The following is a 21,495-nucleotide window of genomic DNA, read 5'->3' as shown; positions in this document are numbered from 1 at the left end:
CGCCAGCCCGCCCGCGAGGCGTCCCGCGGGGAGTAGGCAGGGAAACCCCGCGGGCTGGCGGCCGTTAGAGCGGCTCACTTCGGGCCCCGACACCGTCAAACCTGAGAGGGGGAAGTAGAGAGAGACAGAGAGGAAGAGGGAAGAGAAGGAGAGAGAGGGAAGAGGAGAAGGAGAGAGAGGGAAGAGGAGAAGGAGAGAGAGAGAGGGAAGAGAGAGAGATAGAGAAATTTTTGGAGCTTCAGGCCTGCCTGCAGCGGGCCTGGAGACCAGCACCGAGTCCCCCCTGCGCGAGGGTGAGGAGGAGGGGGGTTGTTGCTAAACACAATATAAAACTGAAATAAATTGTTAATTAATTCCCTAACACATAATTCAAATATTTACCTTAGTTCCCTAACACACAGAAAGTGTGGGGGAAAAAATCGTGAAAAATCAAGATGGCGGCCACTCACCTCGGTTCAGAAGGATAAGGCCCGCCCACACACGCACCGATTGGTCGACTGGTCAGGTCACCGAAGCGTAGGATTGGTCAATCGTCGAGTCACTCGACACTCAACTGTCGGATGGCACGCGCCAGGAACCCGCCGTCCGATTGGTCGACCTCGACGTCACACGGTCGCTAATGAGATGCTAATGAGCGGAACGCTGAACGTTTTTGGGATACTGCGGACGGGATTTTTGTCCGGCCGAAACGTAAATACGCCTATGACCGGTCCGGAATCGCAAGCTTTCTTTTGAGGCGACGCGCGCGTCGGTACGCTCTGTAACTTTCAAACGTATAGAGAACGGACAGACAGACAGACAGACATCGGGACAGACAGACAGAAGAGCCGCTTTATATATATAGACAGAAGAAGATAGATAGACTAGCTAGGGGAGCCCGGCGGTGCCGAGGCTTTTTGAGGGCATGTTGTTGTTGGAAGAGAGAGAGGGAGCGACTGGGGGGAAGAGAGAGAGGGAAGGAGAGAGAGAGAGAGGGAAGGAGAGAGAGGGAAGGAGAGAGAGAGAGAGAGGGAAGGAGAGAGAGAGAGGGAAGGGGAGAGAGAGGGGGAAGGAGAGAGAGAGAGAGAGGGGGAAGGAAAGAGAGAGTGAGATGGAAGGAAAGAGAGAGAGAGAATGAAGGAGAGAGAGAGAGGGAAGGAGAGAGAGGGAAGGAGAGAGAAAGAGAGGGAAGGAGAGAGAGACAGAGAGAGAGAGGGAAGGAGAGAGAGAGAGAGAGAGGGAAGGAGAGAGAGAGAGAGAGATTGGGAGTGTGAGAGAGAGAGAGATTGGGAGTGAGAGAGAGAGAGAGATTGGGAGTGAGAGAGAGAGAGAGAGATTGGGAGTGTGAGAGAGAGAGAGAGAGATTGGGAGTGTGAGAGAGAGAGATTGGGAGTGTGAGAGGGAGAGATTGGGAGTGACAGAGAGAGAGACTGGGAGTGTGAGAGAGAGAGAGAGATTGGGAGTGTGAGAGAGAGAGAGATTGGGAGTGTGAGAGAGAGAGAGAGAGATTGGGAGTGTGAGAGAGAGAGAGACTGGGAGTGTGAGAGAGAGAGAGAGATTGGGAGTGTGAGAGAGAGAGACTGGGAGTGAGAGAGAGAGAGATTGGGAGTGTGAGAGAGAGAGACTGGGAGTGAGAGAGAGAGAGAGAGAGATTGGGAGTGTGAGAGAGAGAGAGAGAGATTGGGAGTGTGAGAGAGAGAGAGACTGGGAGTGTGGGAGAGAGAGAGATTGGGAGCGTGAGAGAGAGAGATTGGGAGCGTTAGAGAGAGAGAGATTGGGAGTGTGAGAGAGAGAGAGACTGGGAGTGTGAGAGAGAGAGAGATTGGGAGTGTGAGAGAGAGAGATTGGGAGCGTGAGAGAGAGATTGGGAGTGAGAGAGAGAGAGTTTGGGAGTGTGAGAGAGAGATTGGGAGTGTGAGAGAGAGAGATTGGGAGTGTGAGAGAGAGAGAGATTGGGAGTGTGAGAGAGAGAGGGGGGGAAGAGAGAGCGACTGGGGGGAAGAGAGAGCGACTGGGGGGGAAGAGAGAGCGACTGGGGAGGAAGAGAGAGCGACTGGGGAGGAAGAGAGAGCGACTGGGGGGGAAGAGAGTGCGACTGAGGGGGGAGAGAGAGAGACGGGGGGAAGAGAGAGCGACTGGGGGGAAGAGAGAGCGACTGGGGGGAAGAGAGCGACTGGGGGGGAAGAGAGAGCGACTGGGGGGGAAGAGAGAGCGACTGGGGGGGAAGAGAGAGCGACTGGGGGGGTAGAGAGAGCGACTGGGGGGGAAGAGAGAGCGACTGGGGGGGAAGAGAGAGCGACTGGGGGGGAAGAGAGTGCGACTGAGGGGGGAGAGAGAGAGACGGGGGTGAAGAGAGTGCGACTGGGGGGGAAGAGAGAGCGACTGGGGGGGAAGAGAGAGCGACTGGGGGGGAAGAGAGAGAGCGACTGGGGGGGGAAGAGAGAGAGCGACTGGGGGGGAAGAGAGAGAGCGACTGGGGGGGAAGAGAGAGAGCGACTGGGGGGGAAGAGAGAGAGCGACTGGGGGGGAAGAGAGAGAGCGACTGGGGGGGAAGAGAGAGAGCGACTGGGGGGGAAGAGAGAGAGCGACTGGGGGGGAAGAGAGAGAGCGACTGGGGGGAAGAGAGAGAGCGACTGGGGGGGAAGAGAGAGAGCGACTGGGGGGAAAGAGAGAGCGCGACTGGGGGGGAAGAGAGAGAGCGACGGGGGGGAAGAGAGAGAGCGACGGGGGGGAAGAGAGAGAGCGACTGGGGGGGAAGAGAGAGAGCGACTGGGGGGGAAGACAGAGAGCGACTGGGGGGGAGAGAGAGCAACTGGGGGGGAGAGAGAGCGACGGGGGGGAGGAGAGAGAGCAACTCGGGGGGAGGAGACAGAGCGACTGGGGGGGGAAGAGAGAGCGACTGGGGGGGAAGAGAGAGCGACTGGGGGGGAAGAGAGAGCGACTGGGGGGGAAGAGAGAGCGACTGGGGGGGAAGAGAGAGCGACTGGGGGGAGAGAGAGCGACTGGGGGGAGAGAGAGCAACTGGGGGGAGAGAGAGCGACTGGGGGGAGAGAGAGCGACTGGGGGGAGAGAGAGCGACTTGGGGGGAGAGAGAGCGACTGGGGGGAAGAGAGAGCGACTGGGGGGGAAGAGAGAGCGACTGGGGGGGAAGAGAGTGCGACTGAGGGGGGAGAGAGAGAGACGGGGGGAAGAGAGAGCGACTGGGGGGAAGAGAGAGCGACTGGGGGGAAGAGAGCGACTGGGGGGGAAGAGAGAGCGACTGGGGAGGAAGAGAGAGCGACTGGGGGGGAAGAGAGTGCGACTGAGGGGGGAGAGAGAGAGACGGGGGGAAGAGAGAGCGACTGGGGGGAAGAGAGAGCGACTGGGGGGAAGAGAGCGACTGGGGGGGAAGAGAGAGCGACTGGGGGGGAAGAGAGAGCGACTGGGGGGGAAGAGAGAGCGACTGGGGGGGAAGAGAGAGCGACTGGGGGGGAAGAGAGAGCGACTGGGGGGGAAGAGAGTGCGACTGAGGGGGGAGAGAGAGAGACGGGGGTGAAGAGAGAGCGACTGGGGGGGAAGAGAGAGCGACTGGGGGGGAAGAGAGAGCGACTGGGGGGGGAAGAGAGAGAGCGACTGGGGGGGGAAGAGAGAGAGCGACTGGGGGGGAAGAGAGAGAGCGACTGGGGGGGAAGAGAGAGAGCGACTGGGGGGGAAGAGAGAGAGCGACTGGGGGGGAAGAGAGAGAGCGACTGGGGGGGAAGAGAGAGAGCGACTGGGGGGGAAGAGAGAGAGCGACTGGGGGGGAAGAGAGAGAGCGACTGGGGGGAAGAGAGAGAGCGACTGGGGGGGAAGAGAGAGAGCGACTGGGGGGAAAGAGAGAGCGCGACTGGGGGGGAAGAGAGAGAGCGACGGGGGGGAAGAGAGAGAGCGACGGGGGGGAAGAGAGAGAGCGACTGGGGGGGAAGAGAGAGAGCGACTGGGGGGGAAGACAGAGAGCGACTGGGGGGGAGAGAGAGCAACTGGGGGGGAGAGAGAGCGACGGGGGGGAGGAGAGAGAGCAACTCGGGGGGAGGAGACAGAGCGACTGGGGGGGAAGAGAGAGCGACTGGGGGGGAAGAGAGAGCGACTGGGGGGGAAGAGAGAGCGACTGGGGGGGAAGAGAGAGCGACTGGGGGGGAAGAGAGAGCGACTGGGGGGGAAGAGAGAGCGACTGGGGGGAGAGAGAGCGACTGGGGGGAGAGAGAGCGACTGGGGGGAGAGAGAGCGACTGGGGGGAGAGAGAGCGACTGGGGGGAGAGAGAGCGACTTGGGGGGAGAGAGAGCGACTGGGGGGGAGAGAGAGCGACTGGGGGGGAGAGAGAGAGACTGGGGGGGAGAGAGAGAGACTGGGGGGGAGAGAGAGAGACTGGGGGGGAGAGAGAGAGACTGGGGGGGAGAGAGAGACTGGGGGGGAGAGAGAGAGACTGGGGGGGAGAGAGAGAGACTGGGGGGGAGAGAGAGAGACTGGGGGGGAGAGAGAGAGACTGGGGGGAGAGAGAGAGACTGGGGGGAGAGAGTGCGACTGAGGGGGGAGAGAGAGAGACGGGGGGAAGAGAGAGCGACTGGGGGGGAAGAGAGTGCGACTGAGGGGGGAGAGAGAGAGACGGGGGGGAAGAGAGAGCGACTGGGGGGAAGAGAGAGCGACTGGGGGGTAAGAGAGAGCGACTGGGGGGGAAGAGAGAGCGACTGGGGGGGAAGAGAGAGCGACTGGGAGTGTGAGAGAGAGAGAGATTGGGAGTGTGAGAGAGAGAAATTGGGAGTGTGAGAGAGAGAGAGAGATTGGGAGTGTGAGAGAGAGCGAGATTGGGAGTGTGAGAGAGAGAGATTGGGAGTGTGAGAGAGAGAGAGAGATTGGGAGTGTGAGAGAGAGAGAGATTGGGAGTGAGAGAGAGAGATTGGGCGTGTGAGAGAGAGAGATTGGGAGTGTGAGAGAGAGAGAGATTGGGAGTGTGAGAGAAAGAGAGAGATCCGGAGTGTGAGAGAGAGAGAGATTGGGAGTGTGAAAGAGAGAGATTGGGAGTGTGAGAGAGAGAGAAATTGGGAGTGTGAGAGAGAGAGAGACAGATTGGGAGTGTCAGAGAGAGAGACTGGGAGTGAGAGAGAGAGAGATTGGGAGTGTGAGAGAGAGAGACTGGGAGTGAGAGAGAGAGATTTGGAGTGTGAGAGAGAGAGAGATTGGGAGTGAGAGAGAGAGAGATTGGGAGTGTGAGAGAGAGAGAGATTGGGAGTGTGAGAGAGAGAGAGAGATTGGGAGTGTGAGAGAGAGCGAGATTGGGAGTGTGAGAGAGAGAGATTGGGAGTGTGAGAGAGAGAGAGAGATTGGGAGTGTGAGAGAGAGAGAGATTGGGAGTGAGAGAGAGAGAGATTGGGCGTGTGAGAGAGAGAGATTGGGAGTGTGAGAGAGAGAGAGATTGGGAGTGTGAGAGAGAGAGAGAGATCGGGAGTGTGAGAGAGAGAGAGATTGGGAGTGTGAGAGAGAGAGATTGGGAGTGTGAGAGAGAGAGAAATTGGGAGTGTGAGAGAGAGAGAGACAGATTGGGAGTGTCAGAGAGAGAGACTGGGAGTGAGAGAGAGAGAGATTGGGAGTGTGAGAGAGAGAGACTGGGAGTGAGAGAGAGAGATTGGGAGTGTGAGAGAAAGAGAGATTGGGAGTGAGAGAGAGAGAGATTGGGAGTGTGAGAGAGAGAGAGATTGGGAGTGTGAGAGAGAGAGAGAGATTGGGAGTGTGAGAGAGAGAGAGAGAGATTGGGAGTGTGAGAGAGAGAGATTGGGAGTGTGAGAGAGAGAGTTTGGGAGTGTGAGAGAGAGATTGGGAGTGTGAGAGAGAGAGATTGGGAGTGTGAGAGAGAGAGGGGGGGAAGAGAGAGCGACTGGGGGGGAAGAGAGAGCGACTGGGGGGGAAGAGAGAGCGACTGGGCGGAAGAGAGTGTGACTGGGGGGAAGAGAGAGCGACTGGGGGGAAGAGAGAGCGACTGGGGGGAAGAGAGAGCGACTGGGGGGAAGAGAGAGCGACAGGGGGGGAAGAGAGAGCGACTGGGGGGAAGAGAGAGCGACTGGGGGGGAAGAGAGAGCGACTGGGGGGGAAGAGAGAGCGACTGGGGGGGAAGAGAGAGCGACTGGGGGGGAAGAGAGAGCGACTGGGGGGGAAGAGAGAGCGACTGGGGGGAAGAGAGAGCGACTGGGGGGAAGAGAGAGCGACTGGGGGGAAGAGAGAGCGACAGGGGGGGAAGAGAGAGCGACTGGGGGGAAGAGAGAGCGACTGGGGGGGAAGAGAGAGCGACTGGGGGGGAAGAGAGAGCGACTGGGGGGGAAGAGAGAGCGACTGGGGGGGAAGAGAGAGCGACTGGGGGGGAAGAGAGAGCGACTGGGGGGAAGAGAGAGCGACTGGGGGGAAGAGAGAGCGACTGGGGAGGAAGAGAGAGCGACTGGGGAGGATGAGAGAGCGACTGGGGGGTAAGAGAGTGCGAATGAGGGGGGAGAGAGAGAGACGGGGGGAAGAGAGAGCGACTGGGGGGAAGAGAGAGCGACTGGGGGGGGGAAGAGAGAGCGACTGGGGGGGAAGAGAGAGCGACTGGGGGGGAAGAGAGAGCGACTGGGGGGGAAGAGAGAGAGCGACTGGGGGGGAGAGAGAGCGACGGGGGGGGAGAGAGAGCGACTGGGGGGGAGGAGAGAGAGCGACTGGGGGGGAGGAGAGAGAGCGACTGGGGGGGGAAGAGAGAGCGACTGGGGGGAGAGAGAGCGACTGGGGGGAGAGAGAGCGACTGGGGGGAGAGAGAGCGACTGGGGGGGAGAGAGCGACTGGGGGGGAGAGAGAGCGACTGGGGGGGAGAGAGAGCGACTGGGGGGGAGAGAGAGCGACTGGGGGGGAGAGATAGCGACTGGGGGGGAAGAGAGAGAGACTGGGAGTGAGAGAGAGAGAGAGATTGGGAGTGTGAGAGAGAGAGATTGGGAGTGAGAGAGAGAGAGAGAGATTGGGAGTGTGAGAGAGAGAGAGAGATTGGGAGTGTGAGAGAGAGAGAGATTGGGAGTGTGAGAGAGAGAGAGACTGGGAGTGTGAGAGAGAGAGAGAGAGATTGGGAGTGTGAGAGAGAGAGATTGGGAGTGAGAGAGAGAGAGAGATTGGGAGTGTGAGAGAGAGAGATTGGGAGTGAGAGAGAGAGAGATTGGGAGTGTGAGAGAGAGAGATTGGGAGTGTGAGAGAGAGAGAGATTGGGAGTGTGAGAGAGAGAGAGATTGGGAGTGTGAGAGAGAGAGAGATTGGGAGTGAGAGAGAGAGAGATTGGGAGTGAGAGAGAGAGAGATTGGGAGTGTGAGAGAGAGAGATTGGGAGTGTGAGAGAGAGCGATTGGGAGTGTGAGAGAGAGAGAGATTGGGAGTGTGAGAGAGAGAGAGATTGGGAGTGTGAGAGAGAGAGATTGGGAGTGTGAGAGAGAGAGAGATTGGGAGTGTGAGAGAGAGAGAGATTGGGAGTGTGAGAGAGAGAGATTGGGAGTGTGAGAGAGAGAGAGATTGGGAGTGTGAGAGAGAGAGATTGGGAGTGTGAGAGAGAGAGAGATTGGGAGTGTGAGAGAGAGAGAGATTGGGAGTGTGAGAGAGAGAGAGATTGGGAGTGAGAGAGAGAGAGATTGGGAGTGAGAGAGAGAGAGATTGGGAGTGTGAGAGAGAGAGATTGGGAGTGTGAGAGAGAGAGATTGGGAGTGTGAGAGAGAGAGAGATTGGGAGTGTGAGAGAGAGAGATTGGGAGTGTGAGAGAGAGAGATTGGGAGTGTGAGAGAGAGAGAGATTGGGAGTGTGAGAGAGAGAGACTGGGAGTGTGAGAGAGAGAGAGATTGGGAGTGAGAGAGAGAGAGAGATTGGGAGTGTGAGAGAGAGAGAGATTGGGAGTGTGAGAGAGAGATTGGGAGGGCAGGGGAGGAAGGGGAGGGAGGGGAGGGGGAGGAGGGAGGGGAGAGGGGGAGGGAGGGGAGAGGGGAGGGAAGGGGGAGAGTCCCTGAGCCCCGCCCCCCCAATCTCCCGAGACCCGCCCCCCCCCGATATCCCGAGCCCCGCCCCCCGAGCCCCGCCCTCCCGCTCTCCGGAGCCCCGCCCTCCAGATCGCCGATTGCGGCTGAGAGCCCCCCCCCCCACCCCCGGCCGAGCCGGCTTGAAGTTTGCCGGTTGCCGGGGTAACCCTTCCCGCTCACCAAGGCCGAGATCCCGCCCCCCGATGTCCCGAGCCCCGCCCCCCGCCCTCCCGAGCAGCGGCGCCCCACTCTCCGGAGCCCCGCCCTCCCGCTCTCCGGAGCCCCGCCCTCCAGATCGCTGATTGCGGCTGAGAGCCCCACCCTCCCGCACTCCGAGCCCCGCCCCCCCCCGGCCGAGCCGGCTTGAAGTTTGCCAGTTGCCGGGGTAACCCTTCCCGCTCACCAAGGCCAAGATCCGATGCCGCGTCTCACCTGCTCCTATTGCGCGCGCACCCTGACCCTCGTGGCTGACGCCGTTGCCCCGGGTAACGTGACGGTGGGGGGTGGTGGGGGTGGTGAGGAGCTTAGCAGAAGCCCTAGCTCGGGCCTGGCTGGGCAAGAAAGTCCCAGGCTTTCAGGCCTAATAAAAAAACGGGAAAAGGTAGGAAAAAGAATGTTCAGTTTAGAAAAAATATTTACAAATGAATGAAGTTTTTTTTAAAACAATTTAATAAATTCAATTTTATTTTGCTGGAAATGTATATTTGAAAAGAAAGACGCAGAAAGCAGGAAAAAGAATGGAAGCAAGATGGCGGCCACTCACCTCGGTTCAGAAGGATAAGGCCCGCCCACACATTGGTCGACCGGTCAGGTCACCGAAGCGTAGGATTGGTCAATCGTCAAGTCACTCAACACTGAACTGTAGGATGGCACGCGCCAGGAACCCGCCGTCCGATTGGTCGACCTCGACGTCACACGGTCGCTAATGAGATGCTAATGAGCAGAACGCTGAACGTTTTTCGGATACCGCGGGCGCGATTTTTGTCCGTCCGAAACGTAAATACGCCTATGACCGGTCCGGAATCGCAAGCTTTCTTTTGAGGCGACGCGCGCGTCGGTACGCTCTATAACTTTCAAACGTATAGAACATGGACAGACAGACAGACATCAGGACAGACAGACATCGGGACAGACAGAAGAGCCGCTTTATATATATAGATGAATTGGCCTCTACTGCCTTCTTTGGCAGAGAATTCCACAGGTTCACCACTCTCTGGGTGAAGAAATTCCTCCTCATCTCTGTCCTAAATGGCTTACCCCTTATCCTTAGACTGTGACCCCTGGTTCTGGACTCCCCGACCATCGGGAACATCCTTCCAGCATCTAGTCTGTCTAGTCCTGTTAGATTTTATCAGTTTCGATGAGATCCCCTCTCGTTCTTCTAAACTCCAGTGAGTACAAGCCCAATCGACCCAATCTCTCCTCATACGCCATTCCTGCCATCCCAGGTATCAGCCTGGTGAATCTTCGCTGCACTCCTTCCATGGCAAGAACATCCTTCCTCAGATAAGGCGACCAAAACTGCACACAATACTCAAGGTGCGGTCTCACCAAGGCCCTGTACAACTGCAGCAAGACATCCTTGTTCCTGTACTCAAACCCTCTCGCTACGAAGGCCAACATACTATTTGCCTTCTTAACCGCCTGCTGCACCTGCATGCTTACTTTCAGCGACTGGTGCACAAGGACGCCCAGGTCTCGTTGCACTTCCCCTTCTCCCAATCTATTGCCATTTAGATAATAATCTGCCTTCCTGTTTTTGACACCAAAGTGGATAACCTCGCATTTATCCACATTATATTGCATCTGTCATCCTTCTGCCCAATCACCCAACCTGTCCAAATCATACTGGAGTTTCTCGGCATCCTCCTCACAGCACACACGCCCACCCAGCTTTGTGTCGTCTGCAAACTTGGAGATATTACATCTAGTTCCCTCGTCCAGATCATTAATATATATTGTGAATAGCTGGGGTTCAAGGACCGATCCCTGCGGTACCCCACTAGTCACTGCCTGCCACTCGGAAAAAGAGCCGTTTATTCCAACTCTTTGCTTTCTGTCTGCCAACCAGTTCTCTATCCAAGTCAATACCTTGCCCCCAATCCCATGTACCTTAATTTTACACGCTAATCTCTTATGCGGGACCTTATCGAAAGCCTTTTAAAAATCCAAATACACCACATCCATTGGTTCTCCCTTATCTATTTTAGCAGTTACATCCTCAAAAAATTCCAGTAGATTAGTCAAGCACGATTTACCTTTTGTAAAGCCATGTTGACTTTGTCCGATCCGGTCACTTTTTTCCCAAGTGCTCTGCTATTACATCCTTTATAATGGACTCTAGCATTTTCCCCACTACTGATGTCAGGCTTACCGCTCTGTAATTCCCCGTTTTCTCTCTACCACCCTTTTTGAACAGTGGGGTAACATTAGCTACCCTCCAATCCATGGGTACTGTTCCAGAGTCTATCGAATTTTGGAAGATGACCAGCAATGCATCTACTATTTCTCGGGCCACTTCCTTAAGTACCCTAGGATGCAGATTATCAAGCCCTGGGGATTTATCGGCCATCAATCCCATCAATTTCCCTAACACCATTTCCCTACAAATACTGATTTCTATCAGTTCCTCCCTTTCATTAGAACCTATGTTCCCCAACATCTTTGGGAGATTATTTGTGTCCTCCTTTGTGAAGTCAGAACCAAAGTATGTATTGAATTGGTCCTCCATTTCTTTGTTCCCCATTATAAATTCCCCTGATTCTGACTGCAAGGGACCTACACTTGACTTCACTAATCTTTTTCTCTTCACATATCTATAAAAGCTTTTACAGTCAGTTTTTATGTTCCCTGAAAGCTTACTCTCATAATCTATTTTCCCCCTCTTAATTAATCCCTTTGTCCTCCTTTGTTGGATCCTAAACTGCTCCCAACCCTCAGGTTTACTGCTTTTTCTGGCCAATTTATATGTCCTTTCCTTGGATCTAATGCTATCCCTAATTTCTCTTGTTAGCCACAGTTGAGTCACCTTTTTTGTTTTACTTTTATGCCAAACTGGGACGAAAAAATTCTGTAGTTCATCCATGCGATCTTTGAATGTTTGCCATTGCCCATCCACCGTCAACCCTTTGAGTGACATTCCCCAATCAATCCTACCCAACTCGCACCTCATACCATCATAGTCTCCTTTATTTAAATTCAGGACCCTAGTCTCTGAGTCAACTATTTCACTCTCCATCTTAATGAAGAATTCTATCATATTATGATCGCTCCGACCCAAGGGGCCTCGCACAACAAGATTGCTAATTAATCCTTTCTCATTACATAATACCCAGTCTAAGATGGCCTGATCTCTAGTTGGTTCCTCGACATATTGGTCCAGGAAACCATCCCGTATACACTCCAGGAATTCCTCCTCCACAGTATTGTTACTAATTTGGTTAGCCCAATCTATATGTAGATTAAAGTCACCCATGATAACTGCTGTGCCCTTAATGCACGCTTCTCTAATTTCCCGTTTAATGCCATCCCCGACCTCCACATTACTGTTTGGAGGTCTATATACCACTCCCATTAACGTTTTCTGCCCCATGGTATTTCTCAGTTCTACCCATACAGATTCCACATCATCAGAGCTAATATCCTTCCTTCCAATTGTGTTAATCCCCTCTTTAGCCAGCAATGCTACCCCACCTCCTTTTCCTTTCTGCCTATCTTTCCTGAATATTGAATACCCCTGGATGTTGAGTTCCCAGCCTTGGCCACCCTGGAGCCATGTTTCCGTAATCCCAGTCATATCATATTGGTTTACCTCTATTTGCGCAGCTAATTCATCCACCTTATTACGAATGCTCCTCGCATTAAGACACAAAGCCTTCAGGCTTGTTTTTTTAACGCTCTTAGATCTAAGCCTATATTCTCTAGAGTTTAGAAGAATGAAAGGTGATCTCATTGAAACATACAAAATTCTTACAGGGCTTGACAGGGTAGGTGCAGGGAGGATGTTTCCCCTGGCTGGGGAGTCTAGAACCAGGGGTCACAGTCTCAGAATAAGGGGTCGGCCATTTAGGACCAAGATGAGAAATTTCTTCACTCAGAGGGTGGTGAAACTTTGGAATTCTCTACCCCAGGGGGCTGTGAAGGCTCAGTCGTTGAGTATATTCAAGACAGAGATTGCTAGATTTTTGGATATTAAGGGAATCAAGGGATATGGGGATAGTGCAGGAAAGTGGAGATGAGGTGGAAGATCAGCCCTGATTTTTTTGAATGGCGGAGCAGGCTCGAAGGTCCAAATGGCCTACTCCTGCTCCTATTTATTATGTTCTTACGAAGTTTATATTGAGTAATTTTGTAAACAGCGAGGGTGTGTGTGTAAAAGCGAGAGAGTGAGCTACAGACCGAATCCCTGAGAGTCCTGAGGCTGGGAGGAAAATGTCTGGCTCCCATAGGGTGAGAGGACACTGGGAATACTGAGAATGGTGTGAGCAGCCGCCAGGAATATGATTCCCACAGTTATATATAACAAATATTGTAATGTAACTGGCTCCCTTTAGTTATTTAATCTAAACATTGCAATGAAACTGATTCCCTATTATTATTTAATGTAAATATTGTAATGAATCTCTTGCCCTGTCGTTACTTTATTTAAATATACTATAATGAAACTGATTCCCAGCTCTCCACTCCCTCTATCCCACACTCCACACCACAGCCTCCAGGGTGAGAGTTGAGGAACATCCCCTCCCCTGTCTCCTTACCTTGTACCGGCTCACTGCATCCCGGACCGGCAGGAACCTGTGGTTTGAATGTGCGGGAGAATCTATACAACTGACACAGATCAGAGTCTCATCCTCCTCACAGAACAGCACCAGCTTCTCACCGTGTTCCTTACAGTGAGACCGCTCCTTCTCCGTGTCCCAGTTCAGCTTCTCCTCACAGTGAAACCGGCCTTTCTCCAGCTTCAGGTTCAGCTCCAGCTGCCGAGCTTTCTCGGAGAGATTGGCCAACACTCTATTACTGGCGTAGCTTCTCCCGGGAAGAACCACGCGACATTCCGGGCAGCACGCGGACTGCTCCTGGTTTTCCCAACACTTCTGGATACAGGATTTACAGAAGTTGTGATCACAGTCCAGTCGCACCGGCTCCACAAACAGAGACAGGCAGACGGAGCAGGTTAAATCCTCGGTCAGGGTGAAGACCTGTTTACTGACGGCCATCTCAGTTGCTGCTCCTTATTCTGTCGCTCACTTTACTTTCAGTTTCATTTCCCTCAATTGTGAAACTCACTTCCCAATCTGTCCTCTTAAAGGGACACTGTCATCAGGCAAACCTGTCTGGCAAATCTTTACTTCCTTGAATGTCAAACATATAAAACGCAAAGGCACCAACATTCTTGGGCCTGGTGGTGTGGATTGAGGATGTAAGTCTGGGTGAGGGCTGGAATTTAGGCTGTGAGCCCTTCCATGGTCATAGAGTCATAGAGCCATAGAGTTATACAGCACAGAAAGAGGCCCTTCGGCCCATCGCGTCCGCGCCGGCCATCAAGCCCTGTCTAAACTAATCCCATTTTCCAGCATTTGGTCCGTAGCCTTGTAATGCTATTGGGTTTCAAGTGCTCATCCAAATGCTTCTTGAATGTTGTAAGAAGTCACACAACACCAGGTTATAGTCCAACAGCTTTATTTGAAATCACAAGCTTTCGGAGCGCTGCTCCTTCGTCAGGTGAAGTGGAGAAATGCATAAAGACACAGCTTATATAGTCAGAGAATCATGTCAGATGTTTACAGGTAATCTTTCCAACTGCCATTTATCACACCTCGGCAGAGAGATAATCACAGCAATCAAAGGTGTGAATGGTGTCCAAACAGGTCAGTCAGGAAAACATTACATCAAAGAACAATGAGGTGGGGTCACAAGGGGTCAAATATTGCAGATGCTGGGGTCTGTATGAAAAACAAAAAAAGACAAAAAACATTTTTTTTGCTGGAAATCACAGCAGGTCCGGCCGCATCTGTGTAGAGAGAACAAGCCAATGTCGACTCGAGTCTGGATGACCCTGCATCAGGTGGGGTTACATGTAGCGTGACATGAACCCAAGATCTCGGTTGAGGCCGTCCTCATGGGTGCGGAACTTGGCTATCAGTTTCTGCTCGACGATTTTGTGTTGTGTGTCTCGAAGGCCGCCTTGGAGAATGTTTACCCGATGGAATGGAAATGGAATGGAACCCTGTGTGAGAACCTCTCTGGATACGTCGAGGGCATCCTGAAACCCATCATACAGGGAACCCCCAGCTTCTGTCATGACACTACAGACTTCTTACAGAAACTCAGCACCCACGGACCAGTCGAACCAGGAACACTCCTCGCCACGATGGACGTCTCGGCACTCTACACCAGTATCCCCCATGATGACGGCATCGCTGCGACAGCCTCAGTACTTAACACCAACAACAGCCAATCTCCAGACGCCATCCTACAACTCATCCGCTGCATCCTTGAACACAATGTCTTCACCTTCAACAACCAGTTCTTTACCCAAACACACGGAACGGCCATGGGGGCCAAATTCGCACCCCAATACGCCAACATCTTCATGCACAAGTTCGAGCAAGACTTCTTCACTGCACAGGACCTCCAACCAACGCTGTACACCAGATACATCGACGACATTTTCTTCCTATGGACCCACAGCGAAGAATCACAGAAAAGACTACACGATAACATCAACAAGTTCCATCCCACCATCAAACTCACCATGGACTACTCCTCAGAATCGGTTTCATTCTTGGACACACGAATCTCCATCAAAGACGGACACCTCAGCACTTCACTCTACCGCAAGCCCACGGACAACCTCATGCTCCACTTCTCCAGCTTCCAACCTAACCACGTTAAAGAAGCCATCCCCTATGGACAAGCCCTGCGAATACACAGGATCTGCTCAGACGAGGAGGAATGCGCTGGACACCTACAGACGCTGAAAGACACCCTTGTAAGAACGGGATATGATGCTCAACTCGTCGATCGACAGTTCCGACGGGCCACAGCGAAAAATCGCATAGACCTCCTCAGAAGACAAACACGGGACACAACCAACAGAGTACCCTTCGTCCTCCAGTACTTCCCCGGAGCGGAGAAACTACGCCATGTTCTTTGCAGCCTTCAACGTGTCATCGATGATGACGAACACCTCACTAAGGCCATCCCCACGCCTCCACAACTCGCCTTCAAACAGCCGCCTAACCTCAAACAGAACATCGTTCGCAGCAAATTACCCAGCTTTCAGGAGAACAGCGACCACGACACCACACAACCCTGCCACAGCAACCTCTGCAAGACATGCCAGATCATCGGCACAGATACCATCATCACACGTGAGGACACCACCCACCAGGTACATGGTACATATTCATGTGGCTCGGCCAACGTTGTCTACCTCATACGTTGCAGGAAAGGATGCCCCAGAGCATGGTACATCGGCGAGTCCATGCAGACACTGCGACAATGGATGAACGGACACCGCGCAACCATCGCCAGGCAGGAGTGTTCCCTCCCAGTTGGGGAACACTTCAGCAGTCAAGGACATTCAGCCTCCGATCTTCGGGTAAGCATTCTCCAAGGCGGCCTTCGAGACACACGACAACGCAAAATCATCGAGCAGAAAATGATAGCCAAGTTCCGCACCCATGAGGACGGCCTGAACCGGGATCTTGGGTTCATGTCATGCTACATGTAACCGCACCTGACGTAGGGTCACAGAATCACAGAATCACAGAAACCCCACAGTGCAGATAGAGGCCATTTCGGCCCATTGAGCCTGCACCGACACATATCCCACCCGATTCCCGTAACCCCTACACCAACACATACCCCACCCTATCCCCGTAACCCCATGTATTTAATCCCCCTAACACTAAGGGTCAATTTATCATAACCAATCAACCTAACCCGCACATCTTTGGACTGTGGGAGGAAACCGGAGCACCCGGAGGAAACCCACGCAAACACGGGGAGAATGTGCAAACTCCACACAGACAGTCGCCCGAGGCCGGATTCGAACCCGGGTCCCTGGCGCTGTGAGGCAACAGTGCTAACCACTATGCCACCGTGCTGCCAGACTCGAGTCGTCGTTGGCTTGTTCTCTCCACACAGATGCGGCCGGACCTGCTGTGATTTCCAGCAAAAAAATGTTTTTTGTCTGTTTTTTTGTTTTTCATACAGACCCCAGCATCTGCAACATTTGACCCCTTGTGACCCCACCTCATTGCTCTTTGATGTAATGTTTTCCTGACTGACCTGTTTGGACATCATTTACACCTTTGATTGCTGTGATTATCTTTCTGCCGTGGTGTGATAAATGGCAGTTAGAAAGATTACCTTTAAACATCTGACATTATTCTCTGACTATATAAGCTGTGTTTTTATGCATCTCTCCACTTCACCTGACGAAGGAGCAGTGCTCCGAAAGCTTTTGATTTCAAATAAAGCTGTTGGACTATAACTTGGTGTTGTGTGATTTCTTACATTTGTCCACCCCAGTCCAACTGCGTCATCTCCACAATATGGGTGCGAAGGCACACCAGCGCCTGACCGCCCTCCCTAAGCGGGAGACTCAGAACCGCGGCAGAGACCCAGTGCTTCCTTTTGTCCCAGAAGAAGTCGATGAGCTTCTTCTGCATCTTGGCAGCCCAGTGAGGAACAACCTGAGCCGACGCAGCTCGAGCGGGCTCATGTCCCGGTCCGTGCCCATGATCTTGACGGCGGCGCGGACCGACCTGATGAGCAGCGCCAGCTCCGACCACCTGGCGAGGGCCAGCCGGGTCTTGTTTTGACGACCCTGGCACACGGACTTAAAATCCCGGAGTTCCCTGACAGGAATGAGGGGAGACTCGGCGAGGGGCACGAGGTCATCCATCGCCTCGTCAGCGATGGAATCCAACTCGTCCTCCGAGCCCATCACCGAGTCCCCGTCCTCCTCCGGGGGTTCGCCACCAGCGGTCGACCCATCCGTCGTGCAGTGCGCAGCGAACGGCTCGGCCACATCGGCCAGCCCCGCCTCTGCCCGGATCCCACCCCCAGGATCGGTGGCAGAGGATTCCTCCCTGGGCTCCTCTGGGGGCGCCGGGCCAGAAGACGGCGGCGGTTCAGAGTCTCCCTCCGCCTCAGATGCCAGAGCGTCCAGAGAAATCGGGGAGTAATCAAATTGAAATTCCCCCAGGACGTCCGGCGCCGGAGACACAGTCAGGGGGCCTTCCTCCTCCCCGACACCAGCCTCCGACCCAGCGGATGGGGTGCCTTCAACTAAACCCTCGACCAGGTTGAGCAGCCCCTGGGGAATGTCCGGGTCACATTGGGCGAGCTCATTTTCCTCGAGCGTGCCCGACCCGACCCGGCGAGGGGTAACGGCACTGAGAGAATATCAATTTCAATTTCTGCCGCGGGTTGTTCCGCGACCCCCCCCCTCGGGCAGGGTCTCATCCCCATCCCCGGTAGGCATGTGCCGGACAGACACATCTTCCTCAGCCTCCGGAGGGACAGGCAACCCCTGCCGATCGCTGGTGATGATGACAGTGGGGGCGGTGGGCGCTGTACCCGCGGCGGACGACGACTCCCCCAGGTCGGAGGGACCTTCCTCCTCCCAGTCCTCCTCCTCTTCTAGGGGGTTGCACCTTCTTTTTAGCATGGAGGGAGGCCTCCTCCTCTGCTCCCTCCGGCGGAGCAGGTTTGTCGGGTTCCTCGGGCCCGAGCCCGGCTGCAGGTATTGACGTTTCCGCCTCAATGGATGCGACCACAAGTTCGGGCACGAGGTCCCTCCCACCCTCATCTGCCCCGACCAACTCCGCGAGGAGCGCGGGTGTCAGGGGCTCCAGGTTCAAGGGCCGGCCCTCAACGGGGGGACCCACCCCAAGGTGTTTGGTTTTTCTCCGCGCCTTTTTTCCACCCGGATGTGCTTCCTCCCCCCCGCCGGAGGTCTTGATGGCATCGGTCTCCGGCGTCGACCGCTCATCGGTTGTTTGGGGGGCGCGGCCAGACCTGGGGAGAGGAGCGGAGACGGCGCCAGCCTCGGCCGCACCAGACGATCCGGCGGCCTTGGAGGTGGGGCAGTTTTTACGGATGTGCCCCACCTCCTTGCAGGCGTGGCACCGCACACCATCCGCCGTCCAAAAGGCACGATAGGCGGCCCCTCGTGGAGGATGATGAATGCCCCGTCGGTGTCCTCCTCCCGCGCCAGCTGAATGAACAGCAGGCGCCGGAAGGAGAAGACGTGCCAAAGGCTGGCTTCCCGGCAGCCGAGCGGGATAGGCATGATCCCCGACCTCACCTCCCCAAGTTGGCGCAAGTGGGGGAGGAGGAGCTCACCAGGAATATAGAGCGGGATGTTGGAAATAACGATCCTCTGCGTGGTGGCCTCGAGAGGATCCACCGGCAGGATGGTCCCGCCCACGGTGAGCCCCTTGGCGACGGCCAGGGACACCGCCCGCTCCGACCCCAGGAAGAACACAGCCTTCCCGTACATTTTTGAGGCGGCGAGGGTGGCTGAAGGGCCGACAACCCCAGCCATGGCCTTTACACACGCCTCAATAGTCATTGTGGGGTGGGTGTAGCTCTTCACCCCAAGCTTTTTGGTGATCAATGTGAAAGGTGATGGGGCAGCAGAAGCAGCGGGAGCAGCCGTGGCTGTGGCTGCCACCGCCGCATATGACCTTGCTGGCCCCATCACCGGCGATGAAGTAGTCGACATTATGGGTGGTTTTTATAAAAGAGAGACACTCACCCCAAGTCACAGGCCTGAAGGTGTTTAATGGCCTCAGGTTATTTAGTGTCCTCTCTTGAGCAGAGGGATCTGTTAAAATGAAGGCACACCTCTCCCCCTATTAACTAAAATTGGGAGGGGGCCCTCTCCCCTCTGCTCAAGTATCAATCAATATATATAAAATAGAGGTGCCTCAGAGAGAGAGGCAGAGAGAGATGAAGAGAGAGAGAGAGAGGGGGGGTGGGAAGGAGGGGGGCCGCAAGGCCAGGGTCACCACTCTGGATGGTGGGTGGGTGGGTGTCGGCAGGGGTGCATTCTCCGATGGAAAGATAAAGTCTGTTGTTGTTAGTCTTCCGGTGGGGGGGGAAGATGCCTTCACCTGGGAAGCTGGAGAATGCCCAGGCTCAAACCTTTACATCAGGTCTTAATGATGTTTAATGGGTTTATTGACTTCGCCTAGGCAGCTCCAGCTGTCCCAGGTCAGGCGAATGGAAGGAGTGTCTAATAGTGGTGTGCGTGGCCTAGTGTTTTACAAGAGCCACACACACACACACACAGACACCCCTTGGTGTTCCGGCCTTCTGTCTTCTTTCCTCCCCCCACCTACAATACAAAGTCTTTAGGAGAGTGCACCGAATAACACCCACCTGCAGATATTCTTATTCTTCCATCCTTCCAAATGGTTGATGGTCGGTGGTTGTTTCTCCCCTCTCTCCCTCTCCTGAAAAGGAGGCCAATTTAGGGAGGCAGTGATGGGGAAGGCCTCTCCCCTGGTTGATGTTGAAGCTGGCCTTCCCCTTCCTCCTCTCTTCCTCTGTCCTCTCTCTCCAGGCACCTCAGTAGTTGAAGTTGATGGCAGTGGTAATGGTGGCTTGCAGGCTGTTTGATCTCAAGGAGACCACCACTTTCCACTCTGCTTCTCCTTCTCCACAGACAGCAAGGCTGAGAATGAGCTCAGCAGGTCCAGTCCCTGCCTTGACTCTCAGTCCAGGTTAAGGCTTAACACTCATGCCTTTGATTAAGTAAGACCAGAACATAATATTAACACAGGGCAACCATCATTCATCACCGACCCAGCCGTTATGAGTAAAACCCAGCTCTTATAAGTAAGACTCCCACCAATCCGAAGGATCCAGAGGGGCACTCTTTTGGTTGAACCAAACATAAACAAATAGACTGTAACTAATAAAACTTTAAATAAACCTTAACAAATCAAATTAAAATTTGGTTGGCCAAATCAATTATGCACTCCAGGCCCCTCGGCACCCACCGGTCACGGAAGTACTCGAGCGTGTGATATACCTATCAATTCATTCCATGAAAAGCGACGAGTTAAGATTGTAACTATAGGTTTTTTATTGGCTAAATAACAGAGCCCACCCTCGTGGGTGATCGGTTCCAACAAGGAGGAATACCAGCCAGTCGATCACCTTTATACCTGGGCAAGCAGGCGGAGCCATGGGCGGAGTCAGCTGAGGTCAGCCCAGGTATAACAGCGTGGCAAGAGGTAACCTTGTGTAGTGATACAACAGTGTAAACAGTGATAACCATAGTGTAACGATATAAACAGTGATAACCATAGTGTAACGATAGTGAACGATAACAGTGGTTTACCACATTCACCCCTTGTTTAAATTTGAGTCCGGTGGGATGAAGTGTACTACCAGTTCTGGTATGTCAGTCTATCCGGAGGCCTCGTAAGCCTTTCTGATCGGCGCAGCAGCGGCGGCGGAGGTGCAGTATTCGAAGTTAAGGCTGGTGTCTGCGTGGTCGGCGAAGGCTCATGGGGTTCCGGCATGCCGTCTACCGGGGCTGGATTTGGGGGAGTGGTGGGGGGTAACGGTGGTGTCTCAGGGGTGCCCGAGGGTGCGAGGTCTCGCAAGGAGACTGTGTCCTCCCGCCCGCCTGGGTATGCCACATAGGCGTACTGGGGGTTGGCGTGCAGGAGGTCCACCCTCTTGACCAGGGGGTCCATTTTATGGGTCCTCACGTGCTTCCGCAGCAGGGCGGGCCCCGGAAAAGTCAGCCATGTTGGTAGCGAAGTTCCCGTAGTCGACTTCCTGGGGAAAACAAACATTTGCTCATGGGGGGTGGCGTTAATGGCAGTGCAAAGCAGTGACCGGATGGAATGCAGCGCTGCCGGGAGGACTTCCTGCCAGCGAGAGGTTGGGAGGCCCTTAGACTTTAAGGCTAAGAGAACGGCCTTCCAGACTGTCGCGTTCTCTCTTTCTACCTGGCCGTTCCCTCGGGGGTTGTAGCTGGTGGTCCTGCTTGTAGCAATACCTCTCCCTAGTAGGAACTGGCGAAGTTCCTCGCTCATGAAGGATGAGCCCCGGTCGCTATGTATATAGTTCGGGAACCCGAACAAGGCGAAGAGGTCGTTCAGGCATTTGATGACCGTGGTACTGGTCATGTCTGGGCAGGGGAAGGCAAAGGGGAAACGGGAGTACTCATCAATAATCACAGAATCACAGAATCACAGAATCCCCACAATGCAGATAGAGGCCATTTCGGCCCATCGAGCCTGCACCGACACATATCCCACCCGATCCCCGTAACCCCTACACCAACACATATCCTACCCTATCCCCGTAACCCCACGTATTTAATCCCCCTAACACTAAGGGTCAATTTATCATAGCCAATCAACCTAACCCGCACATCTTTGGACTGTGGGAGGAAACCAGAGCACCCGGAGGAAACCCACGCAAACACGGGGAGAATGTGCAAACTCCACACAGA

At 54.4% G+C, this 21,495-nt stretch overlaps 1 protein-coding gene across 2 annotated transcripts in view; it reads right to left on the bottom strand.

Moving 5' to 3' along the window:
• Positions 1-13,254, bottom strand: part of LOC147095676 (zinc-binding protein A33-like) — a 43,969-nt gene extending 30,715 nt beyond the window's left edge. The window contains exon 1 of one of the 2 annotated variants that reach the window (XM_085974720.1): positions 12,758-13,254. In XM_085974720.1, the coding sequence (XP_085830846.1) occupies positions 12,758-13,216 (459 nt within the window). In that variant the 5' untranslated portion in view covers positions 13,217-13,254. The remainder of the gene's footprint in view (positions 1-12,757) is intronic. The other variant, XM_085974719.1, reaches the window with a different exon arrangement.
• Between the last annotated feature and the right edge of the window lie 8,241 nt (positions 13,255-21,495).

The sequence above is a fragment of the Somniosus microcephalus genome, unplaced genomic scaffold, assembly GCF_052327205.1.
Source record: "Somniosus microcephalus isolate GS21.2 unplaced genomic scaffold, FLI_Smic_1.0 unresolved_chr1, whole genome shotgun sequence".
NCBI lineage: Eukaryota > Metazoa > Chordata > Chondrichthyes > Squaliformes > Somniosidae > Somniosus > Somniosus microcephalus.
Note: the sequence above shows the minus strand (reverse complement) of the source record. Positions and strands in the feature narration are given on the sequence as shown.